The sequence below is a fragment of the Rhea americana genome, unplaced genomic scaffold (assembly GCF_003343005.1).
Source record: "Rhea americana isolate MKP2758 unplaced genomic scaffold, rheAme1 scaffold_47, whole genome shotgun sequence".
Classification (NCBI taxonomy): Eukaryota; Metazoa; Chordata; class Aves; order Rheiformes; family Rheidae; genus Rhea; species Rhea americana.
This window is the reverse complement of record NW_028186612.1, coordinates 4,531,822-4,558,435: the sequence shown is the minus strand read 5'-3', so window position 1 is coordinate 4,558,435 and position 26,614 is coordinate 4,531,822. Positions and strand designations below refer to the sequence as shown.

At 36.8% G+C, this 26,614-nt stretch overlaps 1 protein-coding gene and 1 long non-coding RNA gene across 3 annotated transcripts in view; one reads left to right on the top strand and one right to left on the bottom strand.

The window, feature by feature from the left end:
- MINDY4 (MINDY lysine 48 deubiquitinase 4) overlaps positions 1-26,614 on the bottom strand; it is an 83,740-nt gene that overhangs the window by 38,114 nt on the left and 19,012 nt on the right. For both annotated transcript variants that reach the window (XM_085316494.1, XM_085316495.1), the window contains 8 exons: positions 20,497-20,555; positions 20,039-20,148; positions 18,232-18,348; positions 15,089-15,177; positions 9,863-9,964; positions 8,814-8,877; positions 7,455-7,520; positions 7,130-7,197 (listed from right to left, as the gene is read on the bottom strand). In XM_085316494.1, the coding sequence (XP_085172620.1) occupies positions 7,130-7,197; positions 7,455-7,520; positions 8,814-8,877; positions 9,863-9,964; positions 15,089-15,177; positions 18,232-18,348; positions 20,039-20,148; positions 20,497-20,555 (675 nt within the window). The remainder of the gene's footprint in view (positions 1-7,129; positions 7,198-7,454; positions 7,521-8,813; positions 8,878-9,862; positions 9,965-15,088; positions 15,178-18,231; positions 18,349-20,038; positions 20,149-20,496; positions 20,556-26,614) is intronic.
- LOC146589320 (uncharacterized) overlaps positions 25,233-26,614 on the top strand; it is a 9,316-nt gene continuing 7,934 nt past the window's right edge. Inside the window, exons 1-2 of the long non-coding RNA XR_014897221.1 lie at positions 25,233-25,305; positions 25,948-26,069. This is a non-coding gene — a long non-coding RNA (uncharacterized LOC146589320). The remainder of the gene's footprint in view (positions 25,306-25,947; positions 26,070-26,614) is intronic.

Sequence of the window (26,614 nt, the reverse complement as noted above, 5' to 3'; positions counted from 1 at the left end):
GGCTGCAGACATTTCTGGAAGAGAAAGAACTACAGCAGGATAGTTATAAAGAGTTGTGGGATCACAGTAAGGAGACATGGGTTGACTTATTTTCCTAGGTTTTTAAGTGGCCAGGTTTAAGAGCCTTCTCTTGACCCCTTAAATTGCTCTTTTATTTTCTCCCACAGATGAAGCCATTTTTTTTCTTTACTCACACAGGAACATTTTAAAGAAAAAAGTGAAAAGATATAAAATGTCTAATGCTGACTGCCGAATTACATTTGTGATCTGCTGTCAATAAGCGATGAAGTATCCCGGCACAAGCTGACCAAAGAGACTGGTGTTTTGATTGCACTGGTCAGCACATTTGTGAGTAACGCAATGACTCTGTGTTTCAGCTGAGATTTTATTTAGCTTCTGTGGATGGCTTGAAAATGGCAAAATATGTTTTTTCTACAAAGAAATTTGCATTAAGGCAATTGCTCAATTCAATATGTTCTTAGTTTTTATGGATCCTAGTAACGATGGTTTTATTGAATAAAGTTACTGCAAATATGCAGAAAAATATGGCAACAAAAACTGACAATGTGCCTAGTTGGTTAGAGCCAGAAATTTAAAGGCTTTTCACTGAATGGATCAGGAACAGCCACAACCCAATAAATCAACAGTTTTGCATGGGTAAGCACAGTGGGGAAGGTGTCAAGTGTCAGAGACGACGAGACAGCATCCAGCAGAGAACATTTGCACGACAGTTCTAGCATACTTTGAAACTTCAATGAGACAGTGGTGTTTACTGAAGCTGTAATTACTGGGTCCCTGTGAAACGCTCCTGAATGTTCACTCCTTCCCCATACGCAGGCTCCATTCTGATACGCAATGAAGTGAAGTCCACATGGGAGCTTACAGCCCGCCTCTGAGCTCTGTCTCTCTGTAATACATGGAAAATATCTTGTGGCTCTTAACCACATGAAGATTTTAATATGCATTTTGCACATTTGGGAAGATTAGTCCCCTGAGCTAGTATAACAGTACTACTATTTTTTAATTCTACACTGGTTGTAAAAAAAAAAAAAAAAAAAAAAAAAAAGTTACAATTGTTAGTCACTAGCACTCCTTCCTGTACCAGAAGCAACAACACGTTCTGAGCAACTTCCTCAGGAATTCTCATTCCTCTTTGGCAATTTGTTATCCGTTCTACCACTGATGATCATTTAAACATGGAATATGATAAACTCATTAGCAAAATCTACAAAGCAGTGCAAAACTCTGCATTTCCCAGCTGCGTGTTACTGACATAGAGTAACTGCCCAATAGACGTAGCTAAAATTTGGAATTTCCATTTGCAAAAAAAAATCAGTAAAAATGTAAAAATTACAGAGTCAGACCAAAAGTCAGTCTACCCCAGCATCCAGTCAGCAGCAGATGCCAGCAGCACACATCAAAGCAGAACACAAGCATGGAGCACATAGAGGCTGCATCTAGACTGGTGGGTTTAAGGCTATTGATGGATGGCTCTTCCAGTCATTTGTCCACACCYATTTGAACCTCTTCCTACTTATGGCCACCACAGCTTCCAGTACTGCAAGTTACTTACGCTGTGGAATAAAAAATACTGCATTTTGTTTTAAAATTGAAGCTTGATAATTTCTGTGACTGCTCCCAGGGTTTTAAACTCTGACAGCTAGAGAGAGAGTTCCTTACTGAACTTTGCCATTATTCATGGAGCTACTGGASAGAGTCCAACGCAGGGCTACGAAGATGATCAGAGGGCTGGAGCATCTGCCCTATGAGGAACGGCTGCGAGGGCTGGGCCTCTTCAGCCTGGGGAGGAGAAGACTGAGGGGGGATCTTACCAATGTGGAGAAGTACCTGAAGGGAGGGTGTCAAGGGAAAGGGGACAACCTCTTTTCAGTTGTCCCATGTGACAGGACAAGAGGCAATGGGCAGAAATTGAAGCACAGGAAGTTCCGTCTGAACGTGAGGGGGAATTTCTTCACCATGAGAGTGACGGAGCACTGGAGCAGGTTGCCCAGAGAGGTTGTGGAGTCTCCTTCTGTGGAGATCTTCAAGGCTCGCCTGGATGCAACTCTGTCTACCATGCTGTAGGTGACCCTGCTGAGTGGGGAGGTTGGACTAGATGATCTCCAGAGGTCCCTTCCAACCTTACCGATTCYATGATATATAAACTTTATCACATCCAAGCTGCCCCTCTCAAGYGCTGAAGAGGAAAGATTTAATCTGTCCTTAAACAAAAACTATTCCATTATCAATGACAATCTTTGTTTTTTCCTTCCAGTATTTTCTAGTTCTAGTGTACCAATTTAGGAAGACAAAGCTACATGCGAGATGAAGACATGAAAAAATTACATATTTATACAAAGATTTTACCATGTTTTTCTTCTATTCTCATTATCTTAATACTGAATYCCTAACACATTATTTCTGTTTTGACTATCTTTGAAAATTGAACYGACACTTACCAGTAATGATGCCAGAATTTCTTCCTTTTCTTATAATAGTTGATTTAAAGACTATAACTAAGCAAGCATCTTGGGACTGGTTTTGTTCAGCATGTGTAACAATTTACATTATTAATGTYGAATTTCATCTCCCATTTTATTGACCAGTCACTTTAAGACAGAATTCATTTGACTACATGATGTGTACTATGCACAGCCTATATCTGAGTAGGTSATATAGACGTTCTTTACATACTGTGGAGATAACTAAGTATTTCAGGAAATGATTTATCTCATTCTAAGGTAGAGATTCAAATTAAGTCAAATGAATCACGATCTTTTTCCCTTTGTTGAGCACAGAGAGAGCTCAGATGTGAATATCTGCACAGTAAATAATTAAAGTTAATGAAAAAGAATCATTACACGCAAGATGGAAGTTAGGTGTCTGCTCTAAGCAAGTAATTCTCTCTGCCTCTAAAGTTAAAGGAAAAAGATAGGCATGTCCCTATAGCAAGTTGTCCCACCTTTCTTGACACTTATTTTTTGATGGGATGACTTTCCTAAAGAAGCTTATCTCTTTTCACTGATTACAGATGGAACTGGGAGGACTGAGACTAGATATCACTTCTAGATGGCTAAATATAAATGAGATTATTCCATTGTTAGCACTGCAAGATCATTCTGAACTGCTAGAAGTTAGTCATGGATTTAAGAAGGTGCTAAAAAGTCTGGATCTGTCTGAACACTACCAACYACTGCAGCTGTCATTCCTGAGCTACGTGACATGGTCACAATTGCATGCTGTCTTCTATCTGAAAAGACTTGGGGAGCATCTGCTCACAGACCTGACTCTCCTAAGCAAGTCTGTATCATCTGCAAGCCTTGTGCTCTCACTATCCTTCACTCTTTCTAGATCACTTCTGGATGGGCTGAGCCATACAGGTCCCAGGAGAGTGGTACATAGTCCTCCATTAATAAACCTGACCACCTTCAGCGTTCTATCTATAACCAGTAATTCATCCTGCCTCATCATATAAAATAATGTGTTACTATTTTCTTCTAATTTTATCCTACAATGAAATCTTAAGTCAAAWACTGGAATTATTCATGGAACAGAAAATATTGGAGAAAAACATTCYCAATTAAAAGAAATATTTCAATATTCATAAATCAAAACACCAGTCTTCTCGTTGTAACATGAAACAAAAATGCTTTGCTCTGGTCTGGTTGGTCATACTTTCGTATCTTGCAAAAATGCTCTGTTTTGTGATAATTACAGTTCAAGACTATTACAASCCCAGTCTTCAATTTCCTTACAAGAGATCTTGATAAATGGGAGAGAAATGTACCAAAGAATTCCAGATAGTCAACATTGTGGGCAGATGATGCAGAACTGACCTAGACTGAGGTATCTGAATAAGATTTAAAAATTAAAATATGTCAACTCCTCAACTAAAATTAAATATTTTTTTCTAGCGTTTTCAATAGAGCATGCACATAAAATCAGGAAAACTGAAATTTCCTTGAAATTTTCTAATTTTTTAGAAAWTGTTTTTCTTTTAAAAAAATCAGGCAAAAACACTCCCACTGAAATCCATTGCTGAATGAAAATTCCATTACTTAGCACAACTCCACTACTCTTCAAATATTAATCCAAAACTATGTCAGTTATGTAAATACTTACTTGCAATGCCTGTAACAACCACTAAATGGTACATATTTCTTGATGATATGAGCCATGAGGTTATTTGTAGTATCCTAAGAGAAGTATTATGTGACATAGGCATTCACCTATTGTTAAAAATTACATAAACAAAATTTAGTTTGCACTTTTAAAGAAATAATTATGCAAAGGTCTGAAGACACATTCCACTGCTTCCAGTGATAGAGAAAATTTTCTTATTTAAAAAAAAAGGTCTGCAGCTGATGCAATGGACTATACAGTACTAAGCTAGAAGAGTAATGCTACTTTAAAATGAGGTTCTGTGAGAAAGTCATGAATCTTCTTCCAAAGAGAACTACATTTTATAAACAGTTCTCCATTATGGACTAGACCTGTAAAGACATTTACTGAAAAATGTAAATAGGCTTCATAAGGAATTTTCATGTTCGCTTTGAGATGGCTTTGCCTGAATTTAATCACAAATGATAAATTGGCTCTGTCATAAACCATCTGTTAAGAATTGAAAGGTGATGAGAAAAATAACCTCCTTGCTCATATTACTAAAAAATGTTTACCATTTAATGGCTAGTAAAGCAATGCAATCAACAGCAATTAGAATATTGCTGCTTTTGATAATTCTGCTAAATGCCAAGTATATTGTTACTCAGTCAAATAGCATTGGACCTTCATGCCCTAAGTAGCTCAGAAAAAAAGGAATAATGATAAATGCTATAAAATTATCATTTCATTAGTGTTGGAATGTAAAAAGGGAGTTAAGTGAGCAGTCTGCAGTGTTACTGTAAACTAAAGAAAGGAAGAAACAAAAWCAGGAGAAAAAAAAAATCTGTAAATGCTTTTAGGAAGCTCAGCGGGTGAGCAACTGAATGTATACCTCAAATTTCGTTCTCAGTCACTATCTATTTTCAAGACAATGTCTTGCAGCCAGAAAGAAAAGCACCATTTCACCTACTCAAACCAAACCCATGCTGCTTTTAAGTGCAGCTGCTCTCTTCAYGACAGCTGTTAATACAAGTTGGAAATACACTTGTCAAGGAACACCTTAATATTTCTTTTCACTTGAGATAATTTTATTAATTCTTTACAAAAGTGGAATTGACAGTATGAAGAAAGTTTTCTGACCAGCTCTGAGATGCAAAGTAGCACAAAAATACATGCAAGATGTACAAAATCACAATTAATGGCAACACTGTTTGGGCACGCTTCAACTTGCTTTTAAAAGAGGCTACTTTAATGACTACCTCTTAAGTGAGAGTCTGGCATAACTAGTACACCAGGTATTAAACTCAGACAAGATTTATCATGCTTATAGTTGTAATCACCTAAAAATTAGGTGTGTAGTCCAAGTTATGTTAGGTTTTCTTTATCATTGTAATTGATGCAGAGAATGGGGCACTACTGGCAAATTATTCATCACACCCTAAACAGGTATCTAAGGTACGTGACATAAACAGCTCTCTAGATGGGTCTTGCTTTCAACGGACAATACAAGGAGCATAGCCAACTACTTTAGACATGATGTCTAATATTTAGATGGAGTTATTTATATCTGATAAGGTAGAATGATTATTGTCACTCTAAGAGCATATAATACGACTATATATGCATGTGTAGGTGTGTGCTCTCATATATATATATATGCAGAGAGAGAGAGAGAGAGAGAGAGAAGGTATTATATGCATAATGCTACCATCATGATTCAAAATGAAAACTAAGCAAAGCTGCCTAGGAGATCAGAAATTCTTCTACAGGAGATCAGAAAATCTCTGCTGGAGAACTAAGAGCATAAATGTTATGTACTGAAATGATGAAGAGGAAAATATTAAATATCTACGAAATTATGTTATTTTTGCTTGTGGTATGGATAAACACTACAGCTGACAACCTCACTAATAACATATATGCATTCCAAATGGATTCATTCTATGTCCAATATTTTCTTTACTGAAGCCACTCAAGCCAGTATGTAGGAGGTATAAAGGAATGGTCAAATCTTATTTATGCTTGAACGATTAACAAATAGTTTTGCAGCAGCCAAGAACATATTAGATGGAAATTGCAGAAGAGAAATAAGAACACTGAATCTTTCTAGATTACAGGATAGCAATGAGTCAAAAAATTCTGCAGTGTATCTGGCAAAAAAAAAAGATACTCAGAAAAAGATGGAAAAGTATTAATCATTGTATGCTACTCTGGGGAAAAAGTCTCTCCTAAGAGGAAACTGYGGCAGTCTGGCTTGTATAGTCCTTATGAAGACTGAGTAGGTTTGTTCACAAAATTCTTCAGGGAGTGAATACATAGTCCACTTGCTTTCTCCAGTTCAGGAAGGCCCTAAGCTTATTGACAGAAGTTTCACAGGCAGAGATCCCTCTACACTTAGCCAGTCTCTAATACTCTTTTAATATGCAACTACCATGAGCCACTGGGYAGGTGGACCTTTGGTCTAACCCAGCATGGCCACTCTTAAGTTGTTAACACCAGGAAGTGGGCAAATAAGTTGGGGAGATACTAGCACAACAACAAAACAAACTTGAATTTAGTCATGATTAAATTCAGGCTAGAATTGAGTTTTCTATCCATCAAGTAATGAGGTTCCTAAACTGTTTTTCAAGAGCAATGACAAAATCTTCAATTTTTTAAAACAGCATGTTATAAGCTTTGGTGACTGTACATCACTCCACCAACAGGAGGAAAAAGATTAGATGATCTGGCTGATCCACTTTGTTTTTATCTTACGTTCCTATGTTCATAGCTCTCTCCATATTGGTCACTCTTGACTAATCATACACAGGCCAGTCTCAAACTCACCCCCCCCCCCAAAAAAAAGGGGGAAAAAAAAAAAGCTAAGATTGACTGAACAAATCTAAATATTAACTTCCCTATATTTATTAGAGTGAGCATCATGATACTTTTAAAAGACCAGAGAGTTCAGTAAATCATGGCTGTCTTCTCACGTTCTCACAGCTTAGTCGCTTTGCAGTTTAATAAACAAAGATACAAAGATACTCACAGATTGATAGATCTTGATAAGATGACAGACACAGTCAGAAGGATGCAACCACAGGGACCAATTTCAAACTGAAAAAAAAAGAACCATATTTACTTKGCTTGTTGTTCACATTTGTTAGCCCAATCCTAAAGAAGGCAAATCCAACTGAAAGAAGAATCATTCTCATTTATGCTAAAAGTTAATTTGTTGCTCTATGTTTTAAAATGCAAGGCATGTCCATATGGCTTCTGTAACAATGTTCAGAAAACATCATATGAGAGTGACAAATACAGAAAGACTGGCAGCTGAACAATAACAAATTTAATATCTTCCATATACACAGTACCTGGTGAATATTTTTCTGAAGAAATGCAATTAGATCTTCATATCTTGTGGCACTATATAGTATCAGCTGAGAAGAAATGAAAGAAAAAATGCAACTGAAATGATAACAGTTTGTTTCTGTAATCTGAAAGTTGAATTAAAGTAGCCATAATTTTGTATCTGATTGGTAAGATCTTCAACTAACATGAAATTGTATAAAAAGCTAGTGAAATCTATCCTTTTTTTGGCTGTTGCTACTTGATAAAATATTCTGTCTTAGCACTTTATAAATTCTGAATCTTTACATGCTGCTTCTCACCYTTTGCAAGTTTATTTTATGGCCACTTTGATTCAATTTTAAGCATTGTTTATATGACAAAAAGTAATTATTAGAAAAAACATTTTAATATAAAGTTCAGAAAGGTTCATGGGACTAGGCCTGTACTTCAAAACTCTATTTTATCCTCTTTTGATTTTGAAAGGAACRATGGTCTTGCAGATATGGCACAGGGAAAGGTCAAGTAACCGAGATTATATTCCTGGCTTTATTAGGAGTTTCTTCTACATCACAGATTTCCCTTTACTTGCGCTGTGGCTATGCCCATATGACCATCGATCAGTAGTACTTAGAGGGAGCGTTATGGTGTTAACTAAACTCTGAAGTGGCATGCAGCTCAGAATTAAGTTAGCATATTAATTAAATAATGTATCTTGGCTCTTGGAAGAGCATATGATAGACAAAGCTTTGTGTTGCATTGACCATATTTATAGAGGTTTTTGTTTCCAGTTGTTCCCAAACTGTCTGGTTCTGAAAAGCGCTGTCTTGACACACCCATTCCTGCATTTAGGAGGTCAGTAATATTTCTTTAAACCACTAAAGCCTGGCTTTTGGCATAAATGTTTACAAAGTCATTGGAAAGCTTTAGATGGAAATAAAGGCATAACTGGAAAGTATTTTGCCATTTGCAGTTGGTGGGGGGGGGGGAAGACAAAGAATACTGTATAAAACACGAGAAGAAAATACTGCCTTTTGATGCTCATGGCTGTGCTGAGGAACTTGAAAAGATCCACTTCCATTTTTACTCTACACCAACAGAAGTGGGCATTGCTTATAAGCTTGAAAGTTAAAGGAAACAAGGGCTTCAGAGAGCCCAGTTGTCCACAGATACTGGGACAGTTCAGTGCCAGAGACACTACAGGATTTTATTATTTCCTCCTGGTTTTTGGATCACAACTAAATAATTTGACATCAGTGGTTTTAAAACACTATTATAGTAACATATTAGATTATGGAAAGGGAAAACAGATTTATATACTAAAATAAGAAAAGTTACAAAAAGAATATGTGGAAAATATCACTTTGAGTTACAGAGAACCTTACAGTTTCTAAGATTCCATCTGCTTTGTATTTTCCTATGGGAGTGAACTGCTGTTTTCCTGATGGCCTAAAAAGGATATTCAAACAAAAGCAAAGTTCATGTTAAAAGGATCAAAAGCACATTAAAGAGAAATTATCATGCTAAATGAACTGAATGATGAACCAAGGATTTGGTTCAGTATTTTTAACTATTTCTTAAAAAAATAAAATCTAAATAAAAAGTTTATGTTATAAATTAAAAAAAAAAAAACCCTCTATTATCAATGAAATACCTACTTTATCTATGCTCTAATTCTCGGTCTGTTTAATACGAATTATAAGTTTCTAYGCACAGAAAGAGGATAAATATAGGTTAAAGGTGTTAAAAACACTTTTTATTGGAAAAGAGTATTACAGCAATGATTAAAGGCAGAGGAACAGATGTGCAGTATCATTGCAGAAGAAACTTTTCATAGATGGAAAATATTAAAGATGTCCATTGAAATGTCTTGGAGTGTGTTGCTTTTATTTCAGGTTTGAAGAACCTGTGCCCAAAAGCTTCTCTGTTATTTTTCAGCTTAGCTGATCTAATAAAAGAAATGACCTCTTCTCATAAAAGCTAACTTGCTTAAAAATACAGTGTTAGATTCAGTACAGTGAAACTTAGGTGTCTGAAAGTCAGATATCTTGTGTATAGGTAACCTAGCTGCAACCTTAGCATAAAATAACAAACTAGTAGGCAGCTATAGCAAAACGAAATGAATCCCAGTCATAACAGAATATCTTGCATTACAGAACTGCTAGAATAAAATGCCACTTCCAGAACAGTATCTCTGGGAAGAGATTTAGGAGGAATTCTAGCCTCAATAAAACCACATGATTGTTCACAGCAATTTCAGAGTTTGTCTGTTTTGTCCTATGACAATACAAATGGCATTTCAAAATACTTCTTCCTAAAGCATTTTAGACTACATAAACACATCTTGAGAACCATTCATTTTGTGAGCTATGTACATATATAACAGACGCAATCATGGGAGCACTGTACAATAACCAGAAATTCTGTTACTTACAGTGCCACAACTGCTTTTTCATTGCCTCCTGCACGCCATAATATGTCTGCAATAGCCATGGTGAGGCACTTGGTCCTGTGAACTTCTGAAGGCTGGAGACTACTGTAGTTCAGAAATGCAAGAAAGAGACAAGTATCAAAGTATGTACAGAGAAGCTTAACCATTAGAGAACAAACTGTCAATATTTCAGTATATACAGATTCATAGCAGGTTTGTAGCTAAAAGAACAAAACTGCTTTCTTGGAAACAATTTAGGTGTTGCAATGCCGAATGATGAGGTTCCAGAAAGTTGCTTTAGAAAACTGTCATTAGGTATCTCAATTTCTTCTATAGTCAAGGGAGAGATCCAGGCAGTTCTGAAGGCCAATTCAAAAAAAACCTGTAAGTTAACAAGGAATCACTATGGTTACTAACGACACACACTAGATATAAAGGTACATTTGAACTCCAGATTTTTTCTGAGGCTTATGCATCTGAATCAAAGAYGTCATTAGAGTACTCACTGTGGATGCAGTGTGAAGAGTTCGCCGCATTGGACAGAATGGGCAATTGGAGGACATGGTTGTGTTCAGCACTGTCTCCATAGCCTAAAAAACTCTAAACAGGGAGAAGCGGCCAATGGAATATGGGCTTTTTGGATATCTTCCCTGGGGTGAGATATCTGAAATCTTATTTTAGGCATCTAAGTAGGTACCTTGAATCTTACTGAAGGTAATTACATCCATTGAGTAGAGCTATTTCTAGAAAAACTTCCTCTTTAGATTGTTGGGCACTGTGGGTTGATCCCTACTGCAGTCAGAGACAAAACTGCAATATGAAGGAACCTACTTCAGCTAGCTCAGATGTTAACAGCAGTGTGGGTGCATCTGGGGACCCTGATGAGTGTATGCGACTCACAGTGATGGCTAGACTGCTATGAGTACTAAAGCTAGGCACATGAAAGCTTGCTAGCTTACGTCTACATTCTCTGCATAAATATCACTGTAATATAGATGAATCTAAGAGATTACATGCAAAATCGATGCTTCTAGAAGATTAATGCTAAACATGGTTTACATGGAAAGATTGAAACAAAATTATATATATAGAACTGGGTGAATTAAGAACTTGACTGGGAACAGTGGAATTATGGCAGCAGTGCAAAGCATGAAGCAGAAGCATTATTTAGCATAAAAAATGATTATAATAAGAACAATCAGCTAAGTCAAGAGAGAACCAAAGAAGGCACATATAGATGTATAATCATATACTGAAAATTAGTCTTCTAAAAGAAATAAATAGTAGATGGTCTTTCAGAATATATATTTATAACTAGTTGGAAAAAATATAGGTAAATGTACTTTAGGGAACAGTACTGTACTGGCAAATAATGGACAGAATAATTAAATCCTTAAATCTGTAATAAAATTGTTTTAATATTCTGTTATCGCATTGCTTTATATATTTACATATATGTGTACTTATATATTTATATGTGATCTCTAGTTTATAAAGGCCTTTATATTTTATTTCCTAAGCTTTAATTTCTTAACTGTCATCGTCTTAAAATCTATAGCATAACGTTCTTACTCTATTAGCAAACTTTGTCTAAAATATCATCTGCAATAATCACTTTTTTTAATACAGTATGTCGCAAAGTGTTGAGTCAAAATGTGGAGGTAACTAACCCAGTGTTGGTCTGTGAAACTCGATTGTTTCTGAAATATTTTCACTTAAACCCTTGGTTTGGCACATATATAGTGATGTACTGAAGGTTTACAATAGTCCATTGATCACAAACACTTAAGCAACACTGTCAATATATTTTATACAAATTGTACTTTGGGAAGTCTACTAATGCCTCATGTTGTTCTAACTTCTAAAAAATAAATGGAGAAATAAAGGACTACAAGGTCATAAGTCAAATGGGGGAGAACAGGCAGATCTGGGAATAAAACCAAGCATTCATGACTCTGTGCATTACCTCAAGAATTGGACAACAGATCTTTTCCCCTGGGAATGCAGAACTGGAATCTTTTTCCAGTGGCTTCAAGAATGGCACTCTTTGAAATTCAGATATTATCAGTTTGAGAATGCTACCAGGATGGGAGATGAAGCCAAAATCTGTTTCCAGCATTTGAGTAAAGATGTAATAATTCAAAAGACTAAACAAGAAACAGCCTTTCAAGTTCAATGTCTGTCTTGAATATAATGTTCATTTAGAGAATGTTCCCCTCTGAAGGATATGAGATATGGGAACTAATAGGTGAGAGTTTCAATTAGAAAGAATATAATCACAATGGTCTCCTAGCTTAGCTGTGTTTAATTACAGACACTCAGGAACTCATGTGAAGCACAACAACCAATTTATGTATTTGAGAGAGGTAGCAGAATAAGAAGGAGCCATACTAATTATTTCTTGAAGCTTGAAGAAGTCTGGAAGTGGCTAGTACTTTGAAAATTCAGGTACAGTAGCAAGTAGAAAGTGCTCATTTCAAGCACTGAGGCTCCCCTTTCTTCTTGAGTAAGAGTTTATGCCCATGGCAGATACATCATAAGAAAAATGTGTTTATTTCATGAATAAACCAGGCCATCTTCCTATTCATTTTCAGGAGCCTGAAGGTTTCTAGTATTTCTGTGCACAAAGACCTGTTAATCTGAAATCCTTGGAGACTTTCTGCATACCTCAGCAATCCTTTTCATATAAAAAATATGCAAAAGTAAAATCCTTAAAACAATGTGGATAACAGGAGTCAAAAAAAAAAAAAAAAAAAAAAAAAAAAAAAAAAAAAAAAAAAAAAAAAAAAAAAAAGAAGAAGAAGAGGCAAATATGGCCAAGAAAACAGTATAGGCTGTAGCTCATTTAATTTGCAACACTTATAGCTTAAAAGTCTGGCCTCAATTCACCTACTTATTTGGGTGCCTCATAATTTTACAACATTTACAATTGCTGCATCATGCTGAAAGAGCAAAAGGCTATCATCTTTATTTTTATCAAGGAGTACCTGAGACTCAAGAAGACCATGGAATGGATAATCAAAGCCTGTCCTCCAAACTAAAATAAATTCCTGGTTCTTATAATCAGAAATAACTCTTTAGTGATTTTTGAGGAGATCTTGGTCATAAAAATCTATGGAGGTTTCTGAGCTCTTTTTTGTGGACAAGAGCCAGACTCTGCCTTGAAAAATCTACTGTCATCATAATCTGAATTACAATAATACTTCACGTATTTCTTACTGCTTTGCTAGATAATATTYGCGCGAACCAACAGCTGAGATCACAGAACCAGTAAGGTTGGAAGGGACCTCTGGAAATCATCTAGTCCAACCTCCCAGAGATTTCCTGRTGCTGGTTGCACTGGGCCTTGAACYCAGGACCTTCAGCATATAAAACAAATGTGATAACCACTGCACTATCCCTCTACAGATACAGGTACTTTCTGAGTTGATGTATTATCAGCTGGAATATATTTGTGAAGTTTGAAAAGGTTTTCCCAAYATTGTTAGTATTTTTCTTTCTTCAATAGCTTTCTTATAAATAATTTCTGTATTCCCTAATGAAAGTGCGCAGAGAGAGATTCTTTGAAAATTTAGTGGCTTAATTGTACAGAAAATGCTTGAAGTACTGGAATTACTTTTAAGAYATTTGGAAGTACTGCTTGCTAATTTTAAAAGTGTCTCTGAATGGCAGGCTATTTAGATGAGATGCGATGTTCTGAAAGAATTGAATGGAAGAAGAAAGAACTAAACTACGTAACATTGTAGAATTAACATGACATTACACTTCAAACATGTATTATACCAGCGAATCTATCTCTTTATCAATCCAGACCATTTATCTTTAAAATGTTTCCAGGAACAGACAATTCTCAATTGATGAATTCATGGCAACTGCTTCAACTSAACCCTTACATTGAGGTCCAAAAGCAACCAGTGCCGTTAATAATAGCAACARCAGTAGCAATAATAGTAAAACTTTCAATATTTAGTGAGATTGTAAGCATGGTTTACAATGTCTCTATTGGTTTACATGACATCTCACTTCAGGACTGCCCACCCTCTAGCACACCTGGAGCTGGCTGCCTGTGGGGACTCACTAGGACCTGGTAATCCTTTGATTAATTGTCACCTCTCACCTTGTAATTTGATGGGTGCTGAAGATGGACAACGGTGCCTACTGGTGCCTTTTTCTTACCATTGTTTGTAAGAACAGCCCAAGCAATTAATGTGCTTTAGATGCCAATCAACTAAAGCTGAGGAAAACTCAGTAGAAACCTTGCCACTGTCACAAATACTTTTAAGCAGGGAAGTGGACATCTAAGGCTAATTTTTTTTTACATATATATATACAAGAAGGTCCTTCTACCTTGGAAGGATGTTTTATGAAGTCTGAGTGAATTCTCAGCTTGAAAGCTTTCCTTCTGACTACAAYGAGGTCAGTGTATTATTACCCATACAGAACAGGAGAGGTGGCAGTTTAAACAAATATACCAGTAAAATATTGTTGTTCTTATTGAACAAACTGCATCTATAAAATGTAGGAAAGCTCTGGGAGATGGTTCTTTTGCAATGAACTTGATTTATTTTTAAAAACAAAAGGTGAATATAGCAGGCCTGGTAATAAATTAAGTCCTTTTACATATTATTTTCCAGTGTTTCACTGAATAAACTCTGTTTCTTTAGCAAAGTGACAAGTAGATTAATGTTATCCAAATAGCAATCCAAGTAATTTTCTTTGACGCTATCAATATTCAAAAGTTTCTGTAAAATACATAGAAAACACATACAAAGAATTTAAATTCTATTAAGGTGTTCTGCTGTGAAAGATCAAAAATATCAGCAAGAAAAAAAAATATAGCTATAACTTGAACACCCTCATTGAGATTCTCCTTAGTATCAAAAATTGCATGAATTTCATGGTCTTTCAAACCTTGATTACATTTTCTTTGAAACTGTTCTTCCTTGGGATCTCAAGGTTAAATAATTGGCCTTAAATCAAGCTGTTTGATTTTTAGAGGTTCTTGGTTATTCACAAATGGGTAATTATACAAATGAAAAGCCAGCCTTTACATTTCTACAGCTAAAAGGGAAGTAAATACAAATAAATCATATGCTACTTTCTTTCTCCTTCAGAAACAATGAAAGGTTCAACTAKGTCAAACTCAAAAAGATACCTTGCTGATGGCAGAAGATAWTCTTTTCCTTCATTCAGTATGGGAAATATCCCTGATGCCAATTGCTGACTTACCAAGTGTCTTTATTCCTGTTATTGTCTCCAAAGATAAGCTGTTGTAGGACACAAGCTTGAACTGCTGTCAGTACTCCACATGGGCCACCCTGAGGRGAATAATAACAGACTACATGAAAAAAACAACTTCCACTGTTTGATRCTGGTGAGAACTTTTTTGCAATCCATATGTTCATGTGCAAGCCAGTCTTCATCTCTCTTTTTCCATTCACAACTTTGCAGAGCTCTCTGCTTTTTGAAGCCACTGAAAATCGATGTTAATAACTTGTTTTGCATTTCTGATCTATTCTTCCTGAAAATGCCTAGAACACAGCATAATGACATCTATAATGTCAAAAAAGGGGGTTTTAAAATATATTGTGTAATTATGCAAAGAAGTGAAAGATCTCCTGATCCCTATTGAATTCTAGAGAAAAATCAAATCCTAACTGTTTTCCAGAGTGCAAAATTAAGTCTTGTCCATTCGGCTCCTCTGAGCACTATGSCTCCCCACAAATTCCCAATTACATCACTAAGCACAGATTTGTGTTTCTGTGTAGTCCTCTGCATCAGAGAGCTAACTCACCGGGACAGAGAAAGAAAATAGAGGAAGATTCAAGCTTTCAGCTTACTAATGCTGGAAGAATCACAATACCAACAAATACGAAATTGATAGAATTATAGAATCGGTAAGGTTGGAAGGGACCTCTGGAGATCATCTAGTCCAACCTCCCCGCTCAGCAGGGTCAMYTASAGCATGGTAGACAGGGTTGCATCCAGGYGGGCCTTGAAGATCTCCASMGAAGGAGACTCCACAACCTCTCTGGGCAACSTGKTCCAGKGCTCCGTCACTCTCACAGGGAAGAAATTCCCCCTCACGGTCAGGCGGAACTTCCTGTGCTTCAGTTTCTGCCCATTGCCTCTTGTCCTGTCACACGGGACAACTGAAAGAGTTTGTCTCCGTCCCCTTGACACCCTCCCTTCAGGTACTTCTCCACATTGATAAGATCCCCCTCCGTCTTCCCTTCCCCAGGCTGAAGAGGCCCAGCTCTCGCAGCCGTTCCKCATAGGGCAGGTGCTCCAGCCCTCTGATCATCTTCGTAGCCCTGCGCTGGACTCWCTCCAGTAGCTCCATGTCTCTCTTGTCCTGGGGAGCCCAGAACTGGACTAAAAAAGAGATTAGTGGCCATTTTGAAAGACTGTGGGATAGGGTAGCAATCTGTTTTCTTCTCCTTGTTTACTCCCTGCTATCCAGCTCATCTGATTCCACTGCAGGACCAAAACCTGTTCCTATGGGTAAACTCCACAGCTGAGACATGCACAAGCTGACTCAAGAAGGAAATAGTATGTCCTCTCCTTGTCTAAAAAATGACTGTATCTTCCAAAATATATTAAGGAAAATAGCAAGACTTATTTTAGTCTATCTGGTAAAGTTTCCCATTCAAAAAAATAATTGGAATCATTTTAAATAGCTTGTTATAGGGTCACAATAACTTAATGTAGAAAGGGAAGAACAAAACTGTTCAACTGAAATTGAAGCTAGGAAGTGAGGAAAAATAACTATTATACTACTAACTATTTGAAATAAACACATCTAACCAGAACATTCATTCCTTTTGTAGAATTTACTATAGGGAATTGAATGGCCAGTGAATCTCTAGAACTGAACAGATACCCTTTCCATGGCTGAGGGGTCTGGAAGTACCAAGCAACGTTCACTGCTTCTTTCAGGAGTTTAAATTACCATTCAATATTTTCTCTCTAAGTTCAATCTAAATATAACCATACTCTCAGATTTCTTCTAAGACTACCAGCCTAATGAAACATTTGACTAAACTTATTAAATATTTAATGACATGTTTCCTAGCCCTTGTCGCAAAGCTCCTGTTCCCATCACTTCAGTATATCACATGACAGTGTATTTCTCTCTGGCCAGATACAGATTTTCTGTGTCCGTTCAGGAGCTTGGTGAAGGTTTGTAATGAGGAATCTACTCTTTCTCTAGTCTCCTCTTTATTAAAGTCCTCAGATCTTACTCTTAACATAAGAGATCTTGTGCATCGGTGTCACAGCAGCATGTCACAAGATAGGGAATAGCAAAAGTGTTACACTGCAGCTGAGAGGATTCATTTTTCCATGTGACCTGTTTGCATGTGGAGGACACATCATGTTCTCTATGTGCAGACCTTGGTCTGAGTCTATGCTTCAGGCTCAGCCTGCTGAGAAATGAGGCTGACCAGCTGTAGCTGGCATACGGAGCAGAAGAGCAGGACACAGTCTGAAACACTGCAGTCTCACTCTGTCAGATTCAAGTGACCAGGCAGGGGGGGAAAGATAGACATCATATGAGTGAGTCTCACAATGAACACCCAAACTGTAGAGACTTTTGTTAGCACTCAAAGATGCTTTTGGGTTGCTTTCAACCCAGAACTGCTTACATGTTGTCCAGGCTGATCTGAGTCATTGCATGGCAGTTTTACCAGCTCTGGTCACCAGAGGAAACTGTTGGGGATTTTAGAAATGTGGTTGTTGCTGGCTTGGAAACTATTAAGCCTTGTTTCAGGGAGGTTCTAGAATTTTGTGGCTGCAGCCCAGAATTAAGGAAACAAGGTTGCAAAGATGTGGTCTCACCTGCATAGCAGTCTCAGTGATACTGCTAGGACATTTCTTCCCTTTTATCTTAAGAGTAAATCTCATCACATGATTCCCCAGCATTCAGGAACACAAGACTAGCAAGAATCTCCTTGTGCATTTCCCTACAACTGCAGGCAATTCTTGTTAAGTTCCTCATTTTGAGACTGATAATGCTCCATCTTAAACTTTGCCCCCACTATTCCTTTTTTTTTTTTTTTTTTTTTTTTTAATTTCCACTCTGACTTTACCCTGCTTTATGCCCTTTCAGCTTAAGTGGCTTGTCTTTCTCCCTACGAATCACCCCACACATACATATATGCACACTCTTTGTAGCTGGTTTAAGCTTCCCTCAGAAATATTCCATCCATCTCAAGTCTTTTAATAAGACTTGGCAAGGTAACCAGTGGTACTAAAGAAAGAGAAGACTCTTTTAAAGACTTTTTTCACTGCTGAAACATACAGCCTCTGAAAACTCAGTGTGAAAAGCAATGATCACTTTTGGTTTTTGTTAAGGAAGTAATTTACAGTACCTTTTTTTGCACGATGCCGTATTTTAACTGAGGTATGTTATTAAATGTAAAACTCTGTATTTTCCATTCTTCACTGAAGCAACAAAGGCTAGAGCCAAACAAAAGAATTTTTATTTCCTAAACAAAAAAGAAAGAAAGAAATTCTTATTTTAAAAACAGATCCAAAAGACAGGTATGTTTTCTTGTAGTAGTTTGTAGAAAAGAAAGGAGGATTGTGGCAGGGTAATGACTAACTCTCTATAACCTCTCTTTTAATTTTGCTTTTATATATGCTGTAAATAGCAGCACTCAGATGAAAAGGAGTAATATTTTCCGTTCCATGCAATATTCCTTCAGCTCCTAATGCTATGTGTTGCTGGGCATTAGAAAACTGTTTATGCAGATTGTCTGGGGCAGAGTTTCCCCTGAAAGGCTTACAGAATACTGCCTTAAACTTAACAGCCAGAAGAGCAACTCCTTCTAATGGTTACATTAGTGAGAAAAAGACCCTGATGGGCATAGTATGTAGAAAACACAGTCTGTTTTGCTCTTTGTCTGATGGCATATTAGAAAATGCAGAATTGAGATGTTGATCCTGAATATATGCAGGTCATTGCTATTTAAGAACAGCTAAACTGAAGAAATTGCATCTATTCTACCGTAAAACTGAGTAAGAACAGACCTCTCATTATTTGGATAGTTACATAGATTTCTTTGGTCTAGAAATGAGGTTAGAAGAGATCCTCGTGGTCCTTATCTGCCTTTTTTCCCTTCTCTCTGAATGGGAAAGAAAATATTAAATGTATTTAATGATTCTATATGGTATACAATTACTTTAATCTCTGCTCAAAATAAGGAAGATAATGAAGGGAGAAAAAGTGATGGGGAAATAAAATATTGTTCTGAAGCACTGCCAAAAGATAGTTAAACAAGCACAGGTGATTCAGTTAGAAAGACAGGTGAAGGTATAATGTGGCTTTTCATCTCTCCAGATGCGTTTTCTAAGAGCAGCAGTAATCCAGCAGTATTAATGAACAAGTGATTATTCTTCTCATTCAAACAGATCCACAGCATCACAATACACTGACAGCCTGTTCAGCCTGAACAGAAAACATAGTGTGAAAATATTTCCACTAACTTCAGCAAACACTGAACTCCTTGAGCAGAGCGAGGAAATAAGCAGTCATTTCTTCGTGCCATTTTTTGTCCTAAGCATATCCTACAAAATATTAGGAATATTTAGTACTGAGAATTTGAGGATTTTACTATTAAAAAAAGGAAAAAGTTTTATGATATTAAAGTTTACAGTATTGTGAAGATAAGTATTGTTATTTCTGCGGATTGCTTGATATTAAGGTGAAGAAATATGAATTGACAATTTGCCATTACAATGGCAAATCTTACAGGAAGAGATAATGATAGGTTCCTCCCTTCCTTCTTGTCAACTTGAACCAGTTTTGGTTTCAAAATCAACATTAAAAACCTCAAAAAAGACAAAGATGCAAAACTGACTAGAGTCAATAAAATCAATAAATCAATATCAATAAAATAATATAAAATTTCATTAGTTATGGCTATTATCTGTGTTTCAAGTGAGCTGATGCATTCTGGCATGCTTTTCTGGCACTTCTCAGAATTTTGGACTGGCATTCCTATATTACTTTTTCATCTGAATACCAAATAAGGAATATGCACAAGAACAACACATGTTAAATCATATACAAACACACTCCCACTCACAGAGAACAATTCATTGCAGCTTTGGCTAACTTAGTAGAAATAACCTTTTCATACATTTTTTTACGTTTACCATCACTGTTAGTCTTACTTTTGCAAGCGAAATATCAATTGCCTTTGATGCTACTTGAAACATATACAATGTTGAAAGGTCCAGGATCTTATTAACTTCTGCAGCTGTTGCTTCATCCTCAACATCAACTGAAAGAAAACAAATTTCATATAATGTGTTGGAAGAAGAAATTTTGCCTCTGCATCTCCCAAGCAGGCTCAGTGTCAGTAGTTTATCAAAATGACAATTAACACTTTCTTATCCTCAGTCTTTATAAAAGAGAAAGCAGAGTTTTAGACAGAAAAGAAAGATACTGATTACCACCCTCTGATTACTTCTTAGTAACTTCTTTCCATAGTGTTACTCAAGGAGTTAACAGCTAATGCAACTGTTCTGAATCAACTAAAAGTTACRAAAGAAGTGACTCATATATATTTGTTTGCAGCTACTATGAAGACACGATGGCAAAAGCAAAACTGAAGCTTGATATAACTCACCTAGTTCTAGTACATCTTTCATCACCTCCTCTTTATTGCAGATAGATGCTGGAGACTTCCTACATTAAAATTAAATGAAGAATGAATGACCAAATGTATACTTTTAATGAGAAAAGCTATTTAAATAAACATGAATAAATATGAGGTATACAAAGATATATACATATTATATATTATATTATATATTATCCATATGAAAAGAGATAGAGATAGAGATAGAGATAGAGATAGAGATAGGGAGAGAGACAGATAGGTAAGAGACTGTATGCAACGACTTTTACCTTTAGCTTTTAAAATGTTCTATACAAAGGAGTAATCTCACCGAGATTCTGTATATAGAAATAAATGGTGTTGGAGTGAAATTTATTTCAGGGAAATAAAGCTGAACTTCAGAGTTCATCAGGAAAAGCAACCAGCTCAGAGCAACACACTGCAACTGATTAATGATTTCAGTCCTATTTCAACATCAGTTTTATTTCATTTGTGTGACTTCAAGATAGGTCAGATCCTGCCAGCTCATATGCACTGACAGATTCTATATTGTCCAGAGTTTCAAGTGAGGATATTCACGTCCATGCGACTGCCTCTGAGTTCAAAGGATCAAGACACAAAACAAAATTTACATCCCTCCTGGGATCAGGATGATTTTTCATAGGGACCAAGATGAGGTTCAAGTCAGTCACTGAATGACTTTATAAACATCCAAGTAATCTAAGTGGGAATGGGTGTCAGATTGGCTTCCTGTAGTATGGCAATTTTTGTATCAACTAACGGGCAGCTGTTGTTCCGGCATGTGTGATTTAACTGTATATTAATAAAATGACAAGTTACAAATTCTAGTTACAAATAAACTACTAGAAAGGACTAAGTATTTAAACTTGTTTGTGAAACCAAAACCTAAATATATTTTTTTAATAAGTTTTTGCTGTTCTTGTTGATTTTGTACCAAAATGAATTCAGAATCAAGTAAAAGCTTCAAGTGACTACCGTAAAAAATGCTCTTTTTCAAAAGAGCAATACTGCATCATTGGCTATTGCTTGGGAAAAGATATTGCACTGACCGTCCCTTCAAAAATAGTATGGAATAATTTCCTCAGCAACATTCTTTGTATGTGTGATATTATTTTAGCAACAATTGTTGTCATATCACATACTTTCCATTAACTTAATTTCCTTTTGCAGTGTGTGAAAGATGAATAAAAACAGAACTCACACATATCATACTCAGGTCTTTTCCAGTTTAAAAGCATTTTGGCACCTTTCTCACTGACAGTCTTTGATACTATAAAAAAAGAAACACTTCTGGTTTTCTCTATCAAAAAAGTTACAGGACTTACACAATGAAATACAAATAGTCACAATTCAGATATAACAGAATGAACTAGGGACTCAAAGTAAAAATACGTAAGATGCTTAGGAGATTGTCAAAATAAGATGATGGAGAACAAATTTGTACAGTGGCATAAAAAGCACTGAGTTCTTCCTGAATATAACAGTACACTTTAATTATGATATATATTTTAATAGAGTTGACAGTAGTACATTTTCAAATACAATCAGATTTCTGGCTTTTTGCTAATACTGGATTTCAGCTGAGATTTCTTTTTGCCAGTTACTTGCTAGTATTTTCATTTCTCCTGGTTTCAATGACACCAAATTTGCCCACAAACTGTACTTCAGCCAAGTGCTGATGTCACTGGACTACAGTTAGACACAACTATAACCTACATTTTTGTTTTGTCTGAGATTGCAAACTATTGTCTCTTATTTCCTAGAGAATAATGTGTTTCCTCCTAGGTCAACCCATTTGGATCTAGTATTACAAAAACAAAGCTCTTAACACTTTGAGCACAACACCACAGGTTACAGCTGAATTAACCAGGGGCCAGTGAAGGCCTCCTTTTACTGAGATGCAGGTGTTGGAGGGTAGGAGGAAGGAGACATGGTAGAAGGGATTCAGACCGACGAGAGGACACCTGGTCTGAGGAGGGTATTATATGAAGCAGCTGCTCGGCGCRGATATAGGAAGGAGAACTGTGTGAAGCAGAAGTGTTGAGTATGAGGTGCTCTTGGAAGAGACAGCAATGTGAAATGCTGCCTGAAGGTACGGTCTGAAGCAYGGGCACAGGGAAGCGCTGTATGGTAAGCTGGTGACCGCGATCACTGCTAACAAATTCACAAATCCTACTTAGCTTCCAGTAAGAAAGAGGCTCACTCTCCTGATGTGGTARGTCTTACAGCACTTACATCTGAGTGCTTTTCAAAACAAAAAGGAACAGAACCTGGAGAATAATTCAGGTCCCTAAAACTGTTCCAGAAGGGCTTGGGTGTCCTGTAGGTACAGTATCACATCTGATGGTTTTATCAGATGTCTTAGATAACTTAGAGTCTCAAAGGGCATTACATGCCTATCTTTAGGCTTATGGATCACTCCCTACATTAAATTAGCACTCCTGATTCATTCTCCTGATTCATTCCTGGCCCAAACACTTCTTCTTCCCAATAGTCTTTCATCTGAAAACAACTAAAGATCAGAATAAAGCTGATTTTGGTACACTTCCCATCTAGCTCACTCCACACTACTTTCTGTAATGCTATGGCTTTCTAKAAAGTCTAAGAGACTCTGGTTCTACACCTATTCCTGGAAGAATCAAACCTGGGATGCATGGTGTTTTGAATTCTCGAGTCACAGGGAAATTCCTATCAAGCTGAGGAAAGCACTGACACAAGATTGATGCAGGGTGTTTTCTAGTTAAGCAGGGGATTTTTTTGCAGGTGGAGGTTATTCAAAAGTTCCCTCCTTATGGGTTCTCAAAACACTGTCAGGATTTTTATCGCAATTTCCATTTCAGCAGATGGTTACTGTTCCAGGAAAATTTATCGTCAAACCATGCAGTTAGACCATTTAGGAAGAGGGAAGTCATCTGTCGTGGCAGAAAAACAGGACAGGAAGAAAATAATGCTTCATTATAAACACACCATGCAGTACTTTCTCTAAATGTTTGATCATTCATATCTGATCTTCATGCATAGYAAAAAACCCTAGAATTTACACAGAATAACTGAACTTACAGGGAAAGCTCTTCTCTCCACACAACAATGCATGTACTTTCCACTATTTCCTATTTATACTATCATAAATAAGAGGTCAAATAAACAAAGAGACTTATAAAATAAACATTGTTCATCAGTGACTTTGAAGTGACAGTGTTGGAAAAGCTTATTTTCACTGCCTGACTAAAAAAGTTTTTCTACTGCATGTGTATCTTTTCTTCATAATAATTTATAATGTACGAAGRATGGAAGGATACCTAGAAATCACGAAGCGATCCTGTAGTCTCATAATGTTACTGCATATACAAAAAGAAATATACGACATTCCTAATATAGTGAGCAAAATCTGAGGAACAGACAAAAAAAGGATTGTGTTATTATTTGCAAAATGGTAAACAACACTATTATATGCAATGTAGCTAGACACTCCTTCAGGGCAAATTATGAGAATAAGGCAATAAAAGCAATTATAAAGATAGGAAAGGAAGGATCATAACCAATTCCAGGCRATATACTTTTATGGAAAAAGACTTTGTTAAGAAGTTTTAATATAAACTTTAGGATGTCTGCAAGTTCGGTTGACAAAGGTAATTAAGCCGATATTCTTGATTTCTCCAAGCTGCCTCTGTACTTAAGCACTACTTATGATTCTATTAGTACAGTAGCAATATATAAAAARAATCATACACAGATGGCTCATTGACAGATATAAAAATAGGTAAACGAAAAATTGTCATTGAAAGAGTCAGTTCTAATGGACTGTATATRAATCTGCTTTTGTCCTGGTGAATTTTAATGACAGTTGTGATAATTCAGACTAAAACTACACCYTGCTGGGAAAGTTTGTGTATGAAAAAAATATTAGACAACCATGATGGGTGAAGCTATAAGAACAGCAGATGATGAGTTGGGTTCACCTGAAGAGAATACTCCACCATGAATGCATATTTATCTCTAGCTATAAAAGCTATAATAAATGTGTAGTTCAACTCTATGCTGCAGTCTATCAAATACTTTTAGTGGAACAATCCACAGTGGAATTTTCAAAGGGCACAACACTACTTATGTGAACTGACCATTAAATTCAGCAATTCAAACATTTATCAGCAAAATAACCATCTATCAGTAAAATCAGACAGGTAGCTAAAATTCCATTAAATAAAGATGCTTCCAAGACACCAGCTAAGATAGCCTATGTAAATCATTAAAATGGGTTCCTAGCCTTCAACACACAGTCAGTTCATCTCAGGGGAGACGAATAAGACCCTCTGTTTTGCTTGCACTGCACAGTACCCACTCTGACAAGTTTTGGCCTTCAATTTTAAGAATATTTATTTCTAAGGATGTGAAAAGTTCCTGGCCTTACATTTCCTGTTAGAAGTCTCAGGACTTTTAACAGTTCAAAACAATCTAACCTGACAGCTTTTAGAAAAATAAATTATATTCCTGAACGCCAGTGTCAAACGTTACATGGGAACAAGATAAGAGCTTACACTGAACAGTGGAGCAGTTCTCTTACCTTATTTTGTTATAAAAAAAAGCAAAGAGATAACCGCGCACTGGTGAGCACAGCTACTGCRGAGAGAGAGACTTCTTATGTCATGCTAATGTAATCCCAGTGAGAGTAACACATAGGGGAGAACACAGTCCCTGTGCTACATCCAAACATCTGCTCTTTCTTGTGCTGCTTCCTACTGTGCTCACCCAGCGTTCCTGCTCTGAAAGGAAATGGTGTGAAGCTCCAGCTACAAAAAGGTATGTATACTGACCATTGCTGCTTTAAATCTGAGATGAACTTGAAGCCCTGTATGTTTGTACGAACAGAGCAAATTCTCAGTTGACTGACTGCATTTTAGGCAATGGGCTGGACCTTTCCAGTTTTCTGGCCTTTCTAAAAATAATAAAAAAAATGGTACAGAAGCCATTTGCCATTTCCAGTAATTGCACAGTGCCTCTTCCTATGGAGTGCTGGAAAAATACTAAAAGGGCAAATGGCAGTACACCCAGATGTCATATCGAARGCTCTGATGCCATAAATCCATTGGCACAAAACAAGAGTCACAATAGTTTAGTACTTTTATTTTAGGTTCTTTTTTTCCGGTCCAAGCGCTATGTTATGAAAGGTGTTATGCAACTCCAGATGCTTGAAGGTTTCTACTACCAAGTGATTTGGCAACTGAACTCTCCTTCTCTTTTTTTGATATGGGCTAATTAAATCCATATCCCCTGAAGGTGTTCCCATCTTGTTTGAGAGGCGTTCTTATAACTGACTATTGCATGAGTCAAATAAAGACTTATTCCCAAGCTGGCAGCTGAGCATGGTCCAGGAGGGTGGCGGATAGTCTCTTAGGGAAGGTGCCGACTGCACTATTCTTACTGGGCTTCCCGTCTACAAAGCCATACCGAAGCACTGACGAAAGCCTGGGGCGACGCCACGTGCTTCTTCACGCGGCTTGAGGACAATGCCTGGTGCTGTGTGCAGATGACAAACAGACGAAGATGGAAGGAAGCACGTAAAGGTAATTTACTATCCGGCAACCTCATTTTGGCATTCTTTTCTGTGCTTTTATCTGAAATGTTGCACTCTGACTCAACTCTTATTTCCTAGAAATGCCAATTGCCTAATACATTCTCTTCCTCCTATAATAGGAGAAATTTACTGCATTCCTCAGACATTGCTCATACCCACTGCATGCCACTGAATATGCTGGCATATACCATATAGACACTGAAATCAGTGGGCATTTTCTSGCTAATTTTAATCAAGCTTTTGTTTATCATGGGAATCTGAACTCAGCCCTCGTTTCATACAAAACACTATCAAGGTGATGAGTATTTTTTGGAATTGCTCAACATCTAATGGACCAAAACTTCATAACTTAGCTACATGCCCAATGTCATTTCAGGCAAAACATTCTCATTTGACACACTAGTTTTGTGTATGACACTGCAGTGGGCAAACAGCTCATATTTTAGAATACACATTCTGCCTAAAAAAGCTACCCTTATATCAAAATGCTCAGCAGAAAAGATTGGAGCCAATCATAACTGTTGGAGAGATACT